At 41.4% G+C, this 20,007-nt stretch overlaps 1 protein-coding gene and 1 long non-coding RNA gene across 3 annotated transcripts in view; one reads left to right on the plus strand and one right to left on the minus strand.

Moving 5' to 3' along the window:
• The window catches only part of LOC117528320 (nuclear body protein SP140-like protein), a 60,586-nt gene extending 49,488 nt beyond the window's left edge, over positions 1-11,098 (plus strand). Inside the window, exons 12-16 of one of the 2 annotated variants that reach the window (XM_034190934.1) lie at positions 634-764; positions 986-1,103; positions 3,770-3,844; positions 10,378-10,521; positions 10,614-11,098. In XM_034190934.1, the coding sequence (XP_034046825.1) occupies positions 634-764; positions 986-1,103; positions 3,770-3,844; positions 10,378-10,521; positions 10,614-10,697 (552 nt within the window). In that variant the 3' untranslated portion in view covers positions 10,698-11,098. The remainder of the gene's footprint in view (positions 1-633; positions 765-985; positions 1,104-3,769; positions 3,845-10,377; positions 10,522-10,613) is intronic. The other variant, XM_034190935.1, reaches the window with a different exon arrangement.
• Positions 141-16,549, minus strand: LOC117528321. The gene is made up of 3 exons (XR_004565733.1): positions 16,538-16,549; positions 13,858-13,864; positions 141-226 (listed from the first exon to the last, which is right to left on the minus strand). It is a non-coding gene; the product is annotated as an uncharacterized LOC117528321 (long non-coding RNA).
• Positions 16,550-20,007: the final 3,458 nt, after the last annotated feature.

The following is a 20,007-nucleotide window of genomic DNA, read 5'->3' on the forward strand; positions in this document are numbered from 1 at the left end:
CTTTCACTGTACATTGTATGGCTTGAAAACAACTGACAGCCATTGAAATTAAACAGATTTTTCAACAGCTAGTTAGCTTGACACGTTTTATTGATGACAGCCAAGGTGCATGTCCAAAAAGTGTAATACTTCATCTCTTCGTCTGATCTCCGCTCAAAGTTTTGAACACGCACATAACTTTCTGACAAACTCCGCAGACATCAGCTGACAAGGAACTCATTTTATGCTTATACCAGCACTTTATAAAATTAACTTTATTCAGAAAAATTTCAGCGCACAGCCCGATCATTCAGCGGCTGTTGGGCGGTCATGGCCTGTGCGGTGTTTGTGTGTGGCCTGTGTAGTATTTGAGTGTCCTCTAGCCTTGGAGACTCTTCAGCCTTTGCCATTTGCAGCTCCATATTTCACGGCGTTCATGGAGACCATGGTGTGTAGTGTGCCACTACCGAGTGTGCTTTGTAAGGTGCTGGCATGCGCTGTGCATTTCTACGGCATCCTGTGGTGTCCTCCACAATTTCCTGCTTGCACAAGGGATGCAGAACGGACTCCGCCCCTGCGTAACAGGAGTTTAACTAGGGTAGAACGATGCAACAGGTCAGCATGTTCCATGTTAACAGTGTTGTTGTGTTACAGGAGAATCAGAAGAACGATGATGAGTGTTATGTCTGTAAAAGTGATGACAACAAACTTGTGGAGTGCGATGACTGTCCTCGGTCTTTCCATCAAACATGTCACCAGCCTCATGTGACAGATGCCATTTTGGGGTGAGACTTGATAAAAGCAGGACCAACAGTCACGATAATAAATAAATTTCATATACATATATATTTTGTAAAAAGGATTTCTCAGATTGCTCATTTTAACTCTGTGTGTGTGTGTGTGTGTGTGTGTGTGTGTGTGTGTGTGTGTGTGTGTGTGTGTGTGTGTGTGTGTGTGTGTGTGTGTGTGTGTGTGTGTGTGTGTGTGTGTGTGTGTGTGTATACAGAGATAAAAGTCCGTGGATATGCACATTCTGTGTATTCAAAATCAATCAGGACTGCTTTTGTTCTGATCGTGTGACCCGTGAGCAAGTGCTGTCCTACCAAATATCACAACATATGTTGGTGAGTGACTCTCTCTCTCTCTCAAGATTCCAGTATACTTCCAAAGAACTAGAACATGCAGAGGTCTGTTACACCCCCGTGCTATGGTAATTTGTGTTTTTGTTTGTTTTCAATTAAAAAAAATGTTACTCAATTTCTTTACATAGTTCCACATGGGCAAGGTCTAACCTTATCTACCACCCCCCCCACCCCCCCGTGCAAGCACATAAACAACAGTGGTAAGGGCAAAAACTCCCTCTGGCATTTTTTTGAGGAACAAACCTCAAGCAAACAGGTCTCATAGAGGTCATCTACTGCTTATGCCACTAACAGTAACAGAGAACAAATGAACAAAGAGCAGACAAAAAGGTCATCAGCATGCAAAACAGTCCAGAACAGATCTGATTCTAAAAAGTCCCAGTTTTAGCTCGTTGTAAAATGTTGTAGGTCAGCATCCTTTTTGCAGGTTGTCATGGGTAAGTGTGCAGGTGATCCTTGTCCAGGGTTCCAGCAGGTGGTGCAAAACTCTAGGTCCCAGTTGAGACAAAAGCACCTCAGACAGAGAGAACGAATAGAATTAGTCGTCCGGAACTAACAGCACCTTAACTAGCAGTAAATCCACAAAGAAGCAGAGATCACTAATGTGGTCATCATTAGCTAGCCCTTTGCTTCACTAACAGACCCACCATTTAAATATAATGAGGCTGAGACCTGCTTTGTTATGAATGGCTCTGCATTTTTTGCGTCGAGTCTTGAAACATAACTCGAGCTTTCGTAGGGTCTCATCCTGATCCTGACTAGTCAGGTTGCCACTGAGGGGCCAGAAAACAGAGCTGTTGGCTCATTCAATGTTTCTGCTGCACACCCTTTTAAAGGCCCCCTGACACGAGCATGACTTTGACTCACACACTTGCACGACCATTCTTGTGACGATCTCACCCGCTGTGTTCCCAGCTGGACGCCGTGCTTTGTTCCACCGCCTGCCACGTGCTCTGCACTGGACGCTGCGTATATAAGTTATTTTATGGCGAATTAATCATTTTCTCTGCAAGTTGGCTGCTGAAAACGGCTCTAATCGCTTCCCTAATCACAGTGGAGCGCCGGAGCGCATGTGCTTGTACGCGCCTAAATAGCTGGAGAAAGCATTTTGAGCTGTCTAAAAAGGTAATTATTTGTCATGTTTACATTGTCATGGCTTGGTAAAACAGTTGTGTGTTCTTTCCTTCTTGTATGCAGCTGTTAAAGTACGTTTATAACAGATTTAACATCTTGTTATAATCATTCAGACGAGCTGCGCTCTGATGCGATCTGCTGACATCACCACTCGCTCTGTTCACTTCTTCTTTACTCGACTTGACAAGCTGCACGTTGTGTTGGCGACTAGATCACGCCATGTAGCACCCACCACTTTAATGCGTGAAGGATTTTTTGAATATTTCAAAATTCTCTTTGTGCAATTGCACGCGCTGGCGCCCCTCTCACATTCACTCTGCACCCGTTAAAGAAAAGTTTACTCTCCCTTATGACACAGGTCGTGCAGGTGCGTGAATCAAAGCCATGCTCATGTCAGGGGGCCTGAAGGCTGCATTCAACGGCTTCCAAGAAGCTTTCCAAGAAGTTTTTGAAATGGGACAGCCTCGTCACGCCACGCATGACCGATGAAGCTGATGAATGCATTCTTCTTCCCCCAAAAATGAAGGATACAACAGGTGTATCCTTCTAGGCCCAAACAATCCCTTGAATCATCGCATTATTGTTTTCAGGACAAAATGGTTGGTATATATTAAAAAAAAGACAGATGTAGAGATGTACAGTTGTAAATAAGCAAAGGATAAATAAGTACTGAAGAATGATTACTAAATTGTGAGTAATGCCTACTTTGTAAGCTCATGTCGGCCACCTGTACAGGTTGCCATCTCATTTGTGAATGGTTTGTTCAGCCTCCTCGGTCTCTCAAAGCAAAATTTTTTGTGGGGCACAGCTCTTACAAAGATGCATAGGGGCCGTCAGTTGGTGCCATCTTGCCAGATTTGTTTGTAGTCCTACAAGGCCTGTTGCTACCACGTGAGGTGTTACAGCAAAAATGATGGCGGCCCTGATGCCCAAGCGGTAGCAAGATATTTTCTAATGGCAACTCTTGCAATAGCAAACAGCGATTGCGTTCATGTGTAATTTGCCAGCATTGTCTGGAGGTATCAGCAAATTTCTAACATGTCAGAAAATATATATTTCTGCTAGCTTTTTTTCAGTATTTTTTTTTTTATTTGCGTTAGCCACTTTAACTCCTCTCTGCTGTTAGTTGACCATTACTAGCAGCGCAGTGTTGTTTTCTTGTGTTGGAAGTTAATTGTTTATTTGAATTGTTTTTTATATTGATATTTTTTAAATATCTGTGGGATTCACATTCTTCTCAATATTACATAACATCCAAGAACATTTGTGGTCTCCAGTGATGAGAACACCAAGGACAGATGTAGTAGTTTCTGAGTGACTCACAGCCATGTTGCGCCTCCTGCTGGTGTGGAGTAGTATATATAAAAAATATTCCGTTCTTAAGAAGCATGCTGAATGCTCATCAGTTGGTTTCTGTCTCATATCTTTTGGAGTATACTGGTGCTTTTAACAGGTGTCATCTGCTCTAACAGTCAAACTGCCATCATTCATGCCTCTTTTCGTGTCCCCAATAGCATTGCCAGTATCTTCTCCTGTATGTGTGCGGTGAAGATAAGAAGCAAGTCTTTTCTTTAGACCCACGTCTCCATGTAAGTCTATGCTTTTCCAGTTGTGCGCCTTCTTCATCCATGAAACACTACAGACACATCAGTACCTATAACAGTTGGTCTGTTAGCAGTTGTCAATGTACAGTCTGTACTCTGGCTGCCAGTTTCAAGTTATTATCAAAATATTTTCATTTATATAATTTACTGTGTATCATCCACCCATTTTCAAATGCCTATCCCAGCAGTCCTAGAGTGACAGCTGGGGTACATCCCTTTGTATCAACATCCATTTCCAATTTTAGAATTCTCATGGTGACGTTTTTATATCATACTACTGTGCCACAAAGTATTATTACACCCACTCCAATGATTTGGAAAAACCTAGACTCGTAGCTTGTAAAGTGCAGTGAATGAATCAGTCCATCCACTCCAGTTCGTCAACATGATAACTCAAAATAGGTAACTTATATTAATTATCTTTAGTGCTCGGTTGAAAAGATCAATTTGCCGATTTTAAATCGATTCTCATTTTAATTCCCACAAATCGATTCACACATCCAAAGATCGATTTAAAAAAAAAAAAAAATATATATATATATATATATATATATATATGTATATATATATGTATTTGCACTCAACAAAAATATAAATGCAACACCTTTGGTTTTGCTCCCATTTTGTATGAGATGAACTCAAAGATCTAAAACGTTTTCCACATACACAATATCACCATTTCCATCAAATATTGTTCACAAACCAGTCTAAATCTGTGATAGTGAGCACTTCTCCTTTGCTGAGATAATCTATCCCACCTCACAGGTGTGCCATATCAAGATGCTGATTAGACACCATGATTAGTGCACAGGTGTGCCTTAGACTGCCCACAATAAAAGGCCACTCTGAAAGGTGCAGTTTTGTTTTATTGGGGGGGATACCAGTCAGTATCTGGTGTGACCACCATTTGCCTCATGCAGTGCATCACATCTCCTTCGCATACGAGGTCTGTCAATAAAGTATAGGTCCTTTTTTTTTTTTTTTTTCAAAAACTATATGGATTTCATTCATATGTTTTTACGTCAGACATGCTTGAACCCTCGTGCGCATGCGTGAGTTTTTCCACGCCTGTCGGTGACGTCATTCGCCTGTGAGCACTCCTTGTGGGAGGAGTCGTCCAGCCCCTCGTCAGAATTCCTTTGTCTGAGAAGTTGCTGAGAGACTGGCGCTTTGTTTGATCAAAATGTTTTCTAAACCTGTGAGACACATCGAAGTGGACACGGTTCAAAAAATTAAGCTGGTTTTCGGTGAAAATTTTAACGGCTGATGAGAGATTTTGAGGAGCGAGATGTCGTGCAGCACTCCCAGGCGCCGTCGTCAGCCTGTTTCAAGCTGAAAACCTCCACATTTCAGGCTCTATTGATCCAGGACGTCGTGAGAGAACAGAGAAGTTTCAGAAGAAGTCGGTTTCAGCATTTTATCCGGATATTCCACTGTTAAAGGAGATTTTTTTTAATGAAAGACGTGAGGACGGGTCCGCGTGTCGGGACGCAGCCGGCGCGGTGCGGCGGCACAGGAAAAACACCTCCGTGTTGATAACCATTTGTAAAATCCAGGCGGCTTTTGATGGCTTTCAGTGGAGTGAGTATATGAGAAATTGTTTAACAGCTGGACATGTTCCAACTTGTCCTTAAGGCTTCCAACAGAGGTGTTTTTCCTGTGGCGGAGCGTCGCAGCGGCTGTGAGCCGACGCTGCAATCCGCCCGCACGTCTTTCATTAAAAAAATCTCCTTTAACAGTGGAATATCCGGATAAAATGCTGAAACCGACTTCTTCTGAAACTTCTCTGTTCTCTCACGACGTCCTAGATCAATAGAGCCTGAAATGTGGAGGTTTTCAGCTTGAAACAGGCTGACGACGGCGCCTGGGAGCGCTGCACGACGTCGCGCTCCGTGGGAAGTCCTTAAAGTGACAGTATCACCTCAAAATCTCTCATCAGCCGTTAAAAGATTGACCGAAAACCAGCTTAATTTTTCGAACCGTGTCCACTTCGATGTGTCTCACAGGTTTAGAAAAGATTTTGATTAAACAAAGCGCCAGTCTCTCAGCAACTTCTCAGACAAAGGAATTCCGACGAGGGGCTGGACGACTCCTCCCACAAGGAGTGCTCACAGGCGAATGACGTCACCGACAGGCGAGGAAAAACTCACGCATGCGCACGAGGGTTCAAGCATGTCTGACGTAAAACCATATGAATGAAATCCATATAGTTTTTGAAAAAAAATAAAAAGGACCTATACTTTATTGACAGCCCTCGTAGAGTTGATCAGGTTGTCAATTGTGGCCTGTGGAATGTTGGTCCACTCCTCTTCAGTGCCTGTGCGAAGTTGCTGGATATTGGCAGGAACTGGTACACGCTGTCATATACGCCGGTCCAGAGCATCCCAAACATGCTCAATGGGTGACATGTCCGGTGAGTATGCCGGCCATGCAAGAACTGGGACATTTTCAGCTTCCAAGAATTGTGTACAGATCCTTGCAACATGGGGCCGTGCATTATCCTGCTGCAACATGAGTTGATGTTCTTGGATGTATGGCACAACAGTGGGCCTCAGGATCTCGTCACGGTATCTCTGTGCATTCAAAATGCCATCAATAAAATGCACCTGTGTTCTTCATCCATAACAGACGCCTGCCCATACCATAACCCCACCGCCACCATGGGCCACTCGATCCACAACATTGACATCAGAAAACCGCTCACCCACACGACGCCACTCACACTGTCTGCCATCTGCCCTGAACAGTGTGAACCGGGATTCATCCGTGAAGAGAACATCTCTCCAACATGCCAAACGCCAGCGAATGTCAGCATTTGCCCACTCAAGTTGGTTACGACGACGAACTGGAGTCAGGTCGAGACCCCGATGAGGACGACGAGCATACAGATGAGCTTCCCTGAGACGGTTTCTGACAGTTTGTGCAGAAATTCTTTGGTTATGCAAACCGACTGTTCCAGCAGCTGTCCGAGTGGCTGGTCTCAGATGATCTTGGAGGTGAACATGCTGGATGTGGAGGTCCTGGGCTGGTGTGGTTACACGTGGTCTGCGGTTGTGAGGCTGGTTGGATGTACTGCCAAATTCTCTGAAAAGCCTTTGGAGACAGCTTATGGTAGAGAAATGAACATTCAGTACACGAGCAACAGCTCTGGTTGACATTCCTGCTGTCAGCATGCCAATTGCACGCTCCCTCAAATCTTGTGACATCTGTGGCATTGTGTTGTGTGATAAAACTGCACCTTTCAGAGTGGCCTTTTATTCAGTCAATCAATTTTTTTATATAGCGCCAAATCACAACAAACAGTTGCCCCAAGGCGCTTTATATTGTAAGGCAAGGCCATACAATAATTATGTAAAACCCCAACGGTCAAAACGACCCCCTGTGAGCAAGCACTTGGCTACAGTGGGAAGGAAAAACTCCCTTTTAACAGGAAGAAACCTCCAGCAGAACCAGGCTCAGATTATTGTGGGCAGTCTAAGGCACACCTGTGCACTAATCATGGTGTCTAATCAGCATCTTGATATGGCACACCTGTGAGGTGGGATGGATTATCTCAGCAAAGGAGAAGTGCTCACTATCACAGATTTAGACTGGTTTGTGAACAATATTTGAGGGAAATGGTGATATTGTGTATCTGGAAAAAGTTTTAGATCATTGAGTTCATCTCATACAAAATGGGAGCAAAACCAAAAGTGTTGCATTTATATTTTTGTTGAGTATATATATATATATATATATATATATATATATATATATATATATATATATATAGCCAGCACTGCAGACGCAGGTGTTTGTAGGGGAGACCGGGACCATTTGCTCACGGAAAATTTTTCATTTATAACTCTCTGAAACAATATTGTCTGCATTTTGAGGGTTACATTTTGTGAAGTAAAGCCATAGCTCTTTTTTAAAAATCTTTGTTACAGCTTTACTTTAAAGCCAAAAGAAACAAGACATCAGGCCAAAACATGGAAGGATGTACAACCCCTGGCAATAATTATGGAATCACCGACCTCGGAGGATGTTCATTCAGTTGTTTAATTTTGTAGAAAAAAAGCAGATCACAGACATGACACAAAATTAAAGTCATTTCAAATGGCAACTTTCTGGCTTTAAGAAACACTATAAGAAATCAAGAAAAAAAATTGTGGCAGTCAGTAACGGTTACTTTTTTAGACCAAGCAGAGGGAAAAAAATATGGAATCACTCAATTCTGAGGAATAAATTATGGAATCACTCTGTAAATTTTCATCCCCAAAACTAACACCTGCATCAAATCAGATCTGCTCGTTAGTCTGCATCTAAAAAGGAGTGATCACACCTTGGAGAGCTGTTGCACAAAGTGGACTGACATGAATCATGGCTCCAACACGAGAGATGTCAATTGAAACAAAGGAGAGGATTATCAAACTCTTAAAAGAGGGTAAATCATCACGCAATGTTGTAAAAGATGTTGGTTGTTCACAGTCAGCTGTGTCTAAACTCTGGACCAAATACAAACAACATGGGAAGGTTGTTAAAGGCAAAGATACTGGTAGACCAAGGAAGACATCAAAGCATCAAGACAGAAAACTTAAAGCAATATGTCTCAAAAATCGAAAATGCACAACAAAACAAATGAGGAACGAATGGGAGGAAACTGGAGTCAACGTCTGTGACGAACTGTAAGAAACCGCCTAAAGGAAATGGGATTTACATACAGAAAAGCTAAACAAAAGCTATCATTAACACCTAAACAGAAAAAAACAAGGTTACAGTGGGCTAAGGAAAAGCAATTGTGGACTGTGGATGACTGGATGAAAGTCATATTCAGTGATGAATCTCGAATCTGCATTGGGCAAGGTGATGATGCTGGAACTTTTGTTTGGTCCCGTTCCAATGAGATTTATAAAGATGACTGCCTGAAGAGAACATGTAAATTTCCACAGTCATTGATGATATGGGGCTGCATGTCAGATAAAGGCACTGGGGAGATGGCTCTCATTACATCATCAATAAATGCACAGGTTTACGTTGATATTTTGGACACTTTTCTTATCCCATCAATTGAAAGGATGTTTGGGGATGATGAAATCATTTTTCAAGATGATAATGCATCTTGCCATAGAGCAAAAACTGTGAAAACATTCCTTGCAAAAAGACACATAGGGTCAATGTCATGGCCTGCAAATAGTCTGAACTGAAAATCTTTGGTGGAAGTTGAAGAAAATGGTCCATGACAAGGCTCCAACCTGCAAAGCTGATCTGGCAACAGCAATCACAGAAAGTTGGAGCCAGATTGATGAAGAGTACTGTTTGTCACTCATTAAGTCCATTCCTCAGAGACTGCAAGCTGTTATAAAAGCCAGAGGTGGTGCAACAAAATACTAGTGATGTGTTGAGCGTTCTTTTGTTTTTCATGATTCCATAATTTTTTCCTCAGAATTGAGTGAGTCCATATTTTTTTCCCTCTGCTTGGTCTAAAAAAGTAACCGTTACTGACTGCCACAAGTTTTTTTCCTTATTTCTTATAGTGTTTCTTAAAGCCAGAAAGTTGCCATTTGAAATGACTTTAGTTTTGTGTCATGTCTGTGATCTGCTTTTTTTCTACAAAATTAAACTGAATGAACATCCTCCGAGGCCGGTGATTCCATAATTTTTGCCAGGGGTTGTAGAAATGTACCTTTGTCAGGGACAATGAACCAGGTACTTCTGGTGCCCTCTTTTTGCTGCCCTGGATCTGTTCAGTAATTCTGCCCTTCAGTAGGTTTGTAAAATAAAAATACTGCTCTATCATTCTGGGAGGGGGATTGGTCTGTGCCGTCAGTCTTGCTGTCAGATATTAATACAATACTAGTATTATGTTACATAACTAGACAATTAGGTAACAGCTCCAAAACATTTTAATAACACTAACCCAAATCGATATTGGAATAATCGGAATGAATTGAAATAAGCGATTAATCGAAATCTAATTGATTCTTGAAATTTGAATTGATACCCAGCTCTAATTATCTTATCCTTCTCCAAATTAAAAAGGGCACATAATGAGGCCAAACAGATGAAAATCTGATGATACACAAGCTCTATCAAAAAAAAAAAAGCACCTTTGTTTTGATTATGTAATACGTCATAGACCTGAGTGCCACCTGATGCATGGTAAGTGGATGCTGGATGGATGATGGAAATTAGGAGCAGGCGTGGTTGTCACTAAGAAAGACAGTTCCTCTCTGTCTGTCTCACTAGATGCTTTGAAGTTACATGTAGCATAAAATGAGCCCATCACTTTTTTCATTTCCAAAGCCCAGGTCTGGTGGCCACCAAATTCGCTGCTACTTACAGTAGCAATTGCTAACTTAAAACAGTTAGATACATAAAAACAGTTAATAATGAGAACGAATCACCATTGATTATTATTGTGCACCTTTAATGTCCTGAAATTAATGTAAACAGTAAAACCACATTTTGAAAATGTGCTTTACGTGCAAATGCATGATGCTCATGTCTTTGTCAATATTTAATATATTTCTTTACAGATAACAGACTATGTCACTGTGATCAAGACTCCCATGTGGCTGGGCAAAATAGCAGATAAACTCCAGCATCGACAGTACCAGACTGTCAGAGACTTTGTGTCCGACATGCAGCTCATCTTCAGCAACTGTGCTTCATACAACAAAGTGAGAAACTTGCAGCATGGCAGTTTTCATAAATAGATGTTTACATCTATTTTATGAGTATGAAAACTTATGCAACTTATGTTCTCTTGCAGGATAATGCAGAATTCTGTTCCTTGGGCAACACAATGAAGGAATTATTTGAAAGAGAGTTCCAGAATGTTTTTAACATCCTTTAGGACACTGATGGGCAAAAACAAGTTTTTAAGTGACTGACGTCATGCTGTCATTTTTCAGTCAGATGTTTGGAAAATGTTGAAGAGTTGGCAGCATTGCAGTGTATCTTTAACAAGATTATCACTTAAAAGTCATATCTCACTCCAGTCACCACCATCGTTTAAAAAAATTCTCTACTAGATTATAAATCATTTTTTCCAAGTCTTTAACTTATGTGGTCCCTGATATAGCTGGTAAAGCTAAAATAAGTTGGAGTACATCAGAATAATGCACAACAGATTCACAACCATTTTAATCCGTAATCATTATTTAATGTTTGGAACAGACCTACGTGAAGGTCACTCGCCAGTGTCCAATTGCAGTTACGCCAGCATGTCAATCCAGGTTGCTTTTTGTATTCAGAAAAAAACAAATCTTGTTGATTCTTAACAGGAACTGGTTTTGTGATACCCATCCCTAGTTATTACAACGGTGAACAATACAGCTGTTTTCAACTCAGTTTTCTAAATGACCTTGCTTGCATGTTCTATCAATTGGGGTCTTTCCTTTTGAAATACAACCCCAATTCTAGTGAAGTTGGGACGTTGTGTAAAATGTAAATAAAAACAGAATACAATGATTTGCAAATCCTGTTCAACCTATATTCAATTGAATACACCACAAAGACAAGATATTTAATGTTCAACCTGATAAACTTTATTGTTTTTGTGCAAATATTTGCTCATTTTGAAATGGATGCCTGCAACACATTTCAAAAAAGTAGGGACAGTGGTACGTTTACCACTGTGTTACATCACCTTTCCTTCTAACAACACTCAATAAGCGTTTGGGAACTGAGGACACTAATTGTTGAAGCTTTGTAGGTGGAATTAATTTCATAACCAATCATGGCACTCACTTGTTTCCAACTAATCTGTTCACCTGTGGAATGTTCCAAACAGGTGTTATTTGAGCATTCATCAACTTTCCCAGTCTTTTGTTGCCCCTGTCCCAGCTTTTTTGAAATGTGTTGCAGGCATCCATTTCAAAATGAGCAAATATTTGCACAAAAAACAAAAAAAAGTCTATCAGTTTAAACATTAAATATCTTGTCTTTGTGGTGTATTCAATTGAAAATAGGTTGAAGAGGATTTGCAAATCATTGTACTCTGTTTTTATTTACATTTCACACAATGTCCCAACTTCATTGGAGTAGTGGTTGTATATAAAAAGGGCATATGGGTGTTTTATTATCTCTGCAGTCTGAACATGAACAAAATATCACAAAGAGATTACATAAAAGTATTATTATATCAGTGTAATTTTAGATTTCAGATGTTAATTTTGTATAAAATATAATGTAATGGAAGGCAGCACGGTGGCTTAGTGGTTAGCACTGTTGCCTCACTGCGAGAAGATCCCGGGTTTGCTTCTGACCTGGTCCTTTCTGTGTGGAGTTTGCATGTTCTCCATTCTCCAGTATTTGCATGGGTTGCTCCAGCTTCCTCCTACTTCAAAACAGATGCAGGTGAAGTGGTGACCAAATTCACCATAGGTGTGACTGAGAGTGTAGTGTGTGCCCCGCCTCTCGCCCAGTGACTGTTGAGATAGGCTCCAGATGCTTTAATGTGCTAAACCTCTCCAGATAACCACATTGTCATGACATTAACCAGATGTGTGTTATTCATGTGTGTGTGTGTATGTCTGCTGCAAGTGCTATGCAAATATTTTAGCCATGTTTGCTTTGTGTCTAAAACTTTTGTGTCTGTAGATAATGTAACTAAACGTTATTGAAGATTTTTTATGAAATTTTGGGAAGAGGTTGATCAGTTTTCTTCGTGATGGTAACAAATCTGAAGTTGAGAGTTTTATAAGGTAGATCCATATCTGCATGCAGGAGTTATTTGTAATGAATAAATCATGTGGTCCGTTGATTTCCATGTTGTATGTGGTGTGTCATGCTTCACACAGAGCTGAGCCCAAAATGCAAGACACCAGAAAGGCTTCTCAGGTATATTTATTTACAATGTGCACCAGTGTAAACAGTTCAGTATGTAACAATCTGGGAGTTCATTTATGAAGTAATGATCAGGATCACAGACAGACAGGTATGGTAGGACTTTTAACATGAGCGGGTTAGGGCCCGGTCACACGGTACACGGCAATAGCTGAACAAAGGAAAAAAATCACAAATCATCGAGAAAAAGTGGACGAAAGAGCCGGCACTTCTCCCATCACCGAAAAGCCTGCGAGTCCAGAGCGCATAAAAGAACAACACAAAACCGAAACTAACAAAAGAAAAACAAAGCAAACGGCGACCTTGATGCTTTAAACGAAATCAAAACGAAACATTCATGATGATGTGACTTGACAGAGGGTATCAGACCGAGTGCATCCAACCTGAGATCATTTCTGCAGCCAGCTTGTGATCATTTCTGCAACCAGCCTGTAGTCACAATAAAAGAATTACACAGGGGTCAAAATGTAAAAATGCTTCAATCCTATACCACATTATTTGTCTGAACATAAAGATTCCAAAAAGGTATAGTTTGGACTATTTATGACTGAATTCTATGGAGTTATGGGGTAAGAATAACAAAAGAATAACAAAAATGGTGACAACGGCCAATTTCAGTTTGTACAGGGGTCAAAAGTTAACTTGCTCCAATTTTGGTAAAAAAAAAAAAAAGTATTGCAAATTGGTTGAGCTAATAGGATTAATAAATGGAATAGTTTTGACTGTTGAATGTTTGGTCTCCAAAATAAACGGTCAAACAATGTCGACATCCATTGGATTCCACATGTGACATGTTACCCTGTAACATGATACGTTACTTTATGTGATAACTAAGCATTACACATGGTGCAAACTATTCCTTTTTAAAACCCTATTAACACAGCAAATAATACCTTTTTGGAATCGCTTGTTCAGACAAAATAATTTTGTATAGTTGCCAGTATGATTGGAGCATTTTTAAATTTTGACCCCTAACTGGCTGCCTTTTGAAAATTCAAGGAGCCAGTCCGTTTTTTGAAAAGATTAATGTCTAAGGAGTATTTGTGCTTAATTTGGAGTTTGCATCACCATTTGAAGGATTCTTCTTTAAATATTCTGTTACCTGCTGCATTGTTGGAGGCAGGTTTGTGAAATAGCCATTAAACAAACAACTTCAGTCTTCGTACACACAAACTAAAAATTTTGATCAAAAGTCAATGCATTTCCATCATTGTAGGAAGTTGGACAAATATAATTTTATAATTATAAATTTTAATGGTTTGGCTCCTCTGACGTGTGATTTCTTTTGTTTTTGTTTGTTTGTTTTTTTGTGTAGTCACCCAGCGGATTCTATTTGATCCTTCAGAATATCATTATATGAAATTGTACCATATCATTTCACCACACAGCATTTGAGCAATCAGCCTTTTTTGTAAAAGCTGCAAAACAGGAGCCTGGTGGTGGAGCCCCTTGCCTGTTGAAGTGAGGAGCTGCAGCTCCATCACTACTTTTAAAGCTAATGTTAAAAGCTGAGTTTTGTACCATCTGATTTTGGCATTCAGTTTTATAGTTTCCATGATCTTTTTGATATGTGTGTTTGTATTGTCATATTTCTGTACTTTTCCTACTGTATTTTTTTATGTTGTTTTTCTTTATTTTGTTTATTTTGACCTCCCAAGGTGACTTGTTTCTGTAATCTGGTACAGTGAATGAATGAATGATTTTTTTATTACAGTGTATCAAATGGTGACATTTAGGTTCTAAACAATACATTCTCCCTTTTAACTACAGTAAAAGCATAGTGTTTTCAAAATGAAGTACCTCGTGTGTGTGTGTTTTGTCTTCAAGTCTTAAGGCTTGTTTTAAATCAAATTTAGTCATTCAAACACTGTTAGCAGTAATACCTCTGAGGGCTCTGCTAACTTTTGAGAGAAACCCCACAAATTACTGAGAAGGAACTGCATGGATGTTAATAGGTCACCTGCTGTTTGTTTGGGATCACCACAGTGGAGCTGCATTGGGATAAATCGTAAGTTTTAAACCAGATGCCTTTCCTCGCGCAACTCCAGTTTTACCTGGACAAACATGCACAGACCTCGCATTCAGGAGGTGCAATGCGGTTTCCATCTGGTTGTGGAACAGTGGACCAGCTTTTTACCCTTGCAAAGATATTAGAGGTGTCTTGGGAGTATGACCAACCAGTCTACATATGTTTTGTGGACTTGGAAAAGGCGTATGCCTGTGTCCCTTGGGGTGTGGGTACTGTGGGAATATGGGGCACTGGATTTGCTGCAGCGTGCGAGCTGGTCTCTATATGACCAAAGTAGGAGCTGTGTCCGCATTCTCGGTATTACATCAAACCTGTTTCTGGTGGGTGTTGGACTCCGCTAGCACTGCTCCTCGGCACCAATCCTGTTTGTGATATTCACAGACAGAATTTCAATGCGCAGTCAGGGACTGGAGGGTGTCCAGTTCTGTGACCTCAGAGTTGCATCTCTGCTTTTTGCAGATGATGTGGTGGTATTGGTTTCATCAGGCAGTGACCTCCGATGTGCACTAAGCAGGTTTGAGGCCAAGTGTAAAGCGACTGGGATGAGAAAAGGCACCTCAAAATCTGAGACCATGGTCCTCAGTCAGAAAAGGGTAGATTATCCCTTCTGGGTCAGGAGAGAGTTACTGCCCCAAGAGTTTAAGTATATTGTCTTGTTCATGGGTGGGGGTAAGTTGGAGTGTGAGCTCGATAGATGGATTGGGGCAGCGTCTGAAATTTTACCGCAGTTGGACCAAATCATTATAGTGAAGAAGGAACTGAACCAGAAGGCAAGGCTCTCAGTTTACCAGTCTATTTACGCTCCTATCCTCAACTACAGTCATGAGCTTTGGGTAATGACTGAAAGAATAAGATTGTGGATATAAGCAGCGGAAATGAGATTCCTCCATTTGGGTATCTGGGCTTACACTCCTGGACAGGTTAAGAAGCTCATCTATCCGGAGGGGAGAGCTGCTGCTTCTTCACACCTAAAGGAACCAGTTGAGGTGGTTCAGGCACCTGGTGAGCATGTTCCCTGATTGTATCCCTAGGTCTTCCACGCACACCCAACTGGGAGGAGTCCCTGGCAAGATCTAGGACACACTAGAAAGATCCAGCTGGCTTGCGAACGCCTGGGGATCCTCTGGAAAAGTTACAGGACTTAACAGAGCATAGGGAATTGTGGAAGATGCTGTTTGCTTTGCTGCCACTGGGACCTGGACCCGGATAAGTGATAGAAAATGAATGAATGAACATGCGCAGTGCCTGGTCTTCCATCCAACTCTTAATCAGGATCATCTCAACACTGGCAGGATCAGGTGCATGCAAAGTAAAGCAACTGCAATAGAGCACCTGCAGTAATAACATAAAATTATTCAAACTGTACTTTTCTGAACCTTTAAATTGCAGCATGTACTTATTAATGCAGCCTTCCAATGTATGATGAAAAATGTTTTAAACAAATTTCTCAAAGTTATCATTCTTAATTTCTTTCACCTTTCAAAGTTAAAGATATGACCAATAGGAAGATGATATAAGATAAGACTTTATTGATCTTACAGTAGAGAAATTCACATGTTACGTCAGCTCTTAAAAAAACACACAAGATGGGTGCAAATAGAGGAAAATGTGCATCAAACAGTGTGTGCAAGGATAAGCAATAATAATACTAGTAACAATACAATAAAATAAGAAAATGAGGTAGAAATAGAATATATATATATATACACACACACATATGATATGACTTTATATTAGTGTTTTAATAGTAATCATTGGTGTATTTGTAATTAATTTATCAGCATAAGCATTTTAAGTATTCCCTAATGGCCTGTGACAAGGACTTTTGAACTATCTCTTCCCCCCACCTCCATACACACACACACACACACACACACAAATATTTAAATAACTAAACTTGTTGTGTGGGCCGCCAGAAGAGGAGGTACTGCTGGCCCACCACCAGAGGGCGCCCTGCCTGAAGTGCGGGCTTCAGGCACGCCACGGACACAGCCGGGGGTGACAGCTGTCACTCATTATCTCTTGACAGCTGTCACCCATCTACTCTACATCATCTCACTCCATAAAGACCAGACGTCATCACCTTGTTGCCGAGATATCGTACTTCTGTGGAAGTAACTTTCTCTGCCTATATTGATTGATTCCAAGTGCTATTGTGTTGCAGCTGTCAACCAGAGGACCGGCGTGGGTCGCGACTGTTTCGTCCTACGTCAGATAAGTGGTTACACAGACGCTGCACGAGTGTGTGTTAGAGGTGGAGGTGGCATTCCCACCGTTGTTGTTACTGGGTGTACACACACCCACACTTGACTGTCTTTGCTCTTCGCCAGCAGTACCAGATCCGACAGTCGGGGACGGTGATCACCTGGGAATTCGGGACTTGGCGGCTCCAGTATTCACCAGGTTCAGTGGCGGCGGAAATCGTGTGGTTCCGGCTCTTCTCGGGACAGACGTCTTCTATCCTCGAGCCTGCCCACACGTCACCATTGTGGATTGACTGTTATCAGATACTGAGATTGTTTGTATATTCGTTGTGCACCTTCACAACATTAAATTGTTACTTTTTGGCTCATCTATTGACCGTTCATTTGCGCCCCCTGTTGTGGGTCCGTGTCACTACACTTTCACAACAAAACTTCTTGGATGATCCTAAATGATTCCACTAAATTTTGTCCAAATTGGATCAAAACTTTTTTTTAATTTATCACAGACAGACACACACACCCGAAAACAACAACCCTGCACCACCACTGCGTGCGCGTGTGTGTGTGTGTGTGTGTGTGTGTGTGTGTGTGTGTGTGTGTGTGTGTGTGTGTGTGTGTGTGTGTGTGTAAAAAGAGAATGGTGGACTTAATTTTTTTTTTTTTTTTGAAAAATTATGACTTTCAGTTTTTTTGGGGGGTGGGGGGGCACAATGGGACCACCTGGATACACCTCTGCTCACCATGCAGTAATTTACTTATCTTTTTGTTGTTGTTGTGGTTGTTGTTTTGGGGGGGTGCACATGGGACCCCCTGGATACACCTCTGCTCATCATGCTGTAATTATCTTTTTGTTGTTGTTTTGGGGGGGTCACACATCGGACCCGATGGATACACCTCTGCTCATCATGCTGTAATTTACTTATTTTTTTGTTGTTGTTGTTGTTGTTGTTTGGGGGAGCACACATGGGACCCCCTCGATACACCTCTGGTCATCATGCTGTAATTTACTTATCTTTTGTTGTTGTTGTTGTTGTTTGGGGGGAGAGCGCACATGGGACCCACTGGATACACCTCTGCTCATCATACTATAATTTACTTATCTTGTTGTTGTTGTTGTTTTGGGGGAGCACATGGGACCCCATGGATACACCTCTGCTCATCATGCTGTAATTTACTTATCTTTTTGTTGTTGTTGTTTGGGGGGGCTTATATGGGACCCCATGGATACACCTCTGCTCATCATGCTGTAATTTACTTATCTTTTAGTTGTTGTTGTTGTTAGTGGGACACATGGGACCCCATGGATACACCTCTGCTCATCACGCTGTAATTTACATATCTTTTTGTTGTTGTTGTTTTGGGGGGGCGCCCATGGGACCCCATGGATACACCTCTGCTCATCATGCTGTAATTTACTTATCTTTTTGTTGTTGTTAGTGGGACACATGGGACCCCCTGGCTACACCTCTGCTCATCATACTGTAATTTACTTATCTTTTTGTTGTTGTTAGTGGGACACATGGGACCCCCTGGCTACACCTCTGCTCATCATGCTGTAATTTACTTATCTTTTTGTTGTTGTTAGTGGGACACATGGGACCCCATGGATACACCTCTGCTCATCATACTGTAATTTATTTATCTTTTTGTTGTTGTTAGTGGGACACATGGGACCCCCTGGCTACACCTCTGCTCATCATGCTGTAATTTACTTATCTTTTTGTTGTTGTTGTTAGTGGGGCACATGGGACCCCCTGGCTACACCTCTGCTCATCATACTGTAATTTACTGATCTTTTTGTTGTTGTTGTTGTTGTTAGTGGGGCACATGGGACCCCCTGGCTACACCTCTGCTCATCATGCTGTAATTTACTTATCTTTTTGTTGTTGTTGTTAGTGGGACACATGGGACCCCCTGGCTACACCTCTGCTCATCATGCTGTAATTTACTTATCTTTTTGTTGTTGTTGTTAGTGGGGCACATGGGACCCCCTGGCTACACCTCTGCTCATCATGCTGTAATTTACTTATCTTTTTGTTGTTGTTGTTAGTGGGGCACATGGGACCCCCTGGCTACACCTCTGCTCATCATGCTGTAATTTACTTATCTTTTTGTTGTTGTTGTTAGTGGGGCACATGGGACCCCCTGGATACACCTCTGCTCATCATGCTGTAATTTACTTATCTTTTTGTTGTTGTTGTTTGGGGGGGCGCACATGGGACCCCATGGATACACCTCTGTTCATCATGCTGTAATTTACATATCTTTTTGTTGTTGTTGTTAGTGGGGCACATGGGACCCCATGGATACACCTCTGCTCATCACGCTGTAATTTACTTATCTTTTTGTTGTTGTTGTTAGTGGGGCACATGGGACCCCATGGATACACCTCTGCTCATCACGCTGTAATTTACTTATCTTTTTGTTGTTGTTGTTGTTAGTGGGGCACATGGGACCCCATGGATACACCTCTGCTCATCATGCTGTAATTTACTTATCTTTTTGTTGTTGTTGTTTTGGGGGGGGCGCACATGGGACCCCATGGATACACCTCTGCTCATCATGCTGTAATTTACTTATCTTTTTGTTGTTGTTGTTGTTAGTGGGACACATGGGACCCCCTGGCTACACCTCTGCTCATCATACTGTAATTTACTTATCTTTTTGTTGTTGTTGTTGTTAGTGGGGCACATGGGACCCCCTGGCTACACCTCTGCTCATCATGCTGTAATTTACTTATCTTTTTGTTGTTGTTGTTTTGGGGGGGCGCACATGGGACCCCATGGATACACCTCTGCTCATCATGCTGTAATTTACTTATCTTTTTGTTGTTGTTGTTGTTAGTGGGACACATGGGACCCCCTGGCTACACCTCTGCTCATCATACTGTAATTTACTTATCTTTTTGTTGTTGTTGTTGTTAGTGGGGCACATGGGACCCCCTGGCTACACCTCTGCTCATCATGCTGTAATTTACTTATCTTTTTGTTGTTGTTGTTTTGGGGGGGCGCACATGGGACCCCATGGATACACCTCTGCTCATCATGCTGTAATTTACTTATCTTTTGTTGTTGTTGTTGTTA

This window comes from Thalassophryne amazonica, chromosome 16, assembly GCF_902500255.1.
Source record: "Thalassophryne amazonica chromosome 16, fThaAma1.1, whole genome shotgun sequence".
NCBI classification, from domain to species: Eukaryota; Metazoa; Chordata; class Actinopteri; order Batrachoidiformes; family Batrachoididae; genus Thalassophryne; species Thalassophryne amazonica.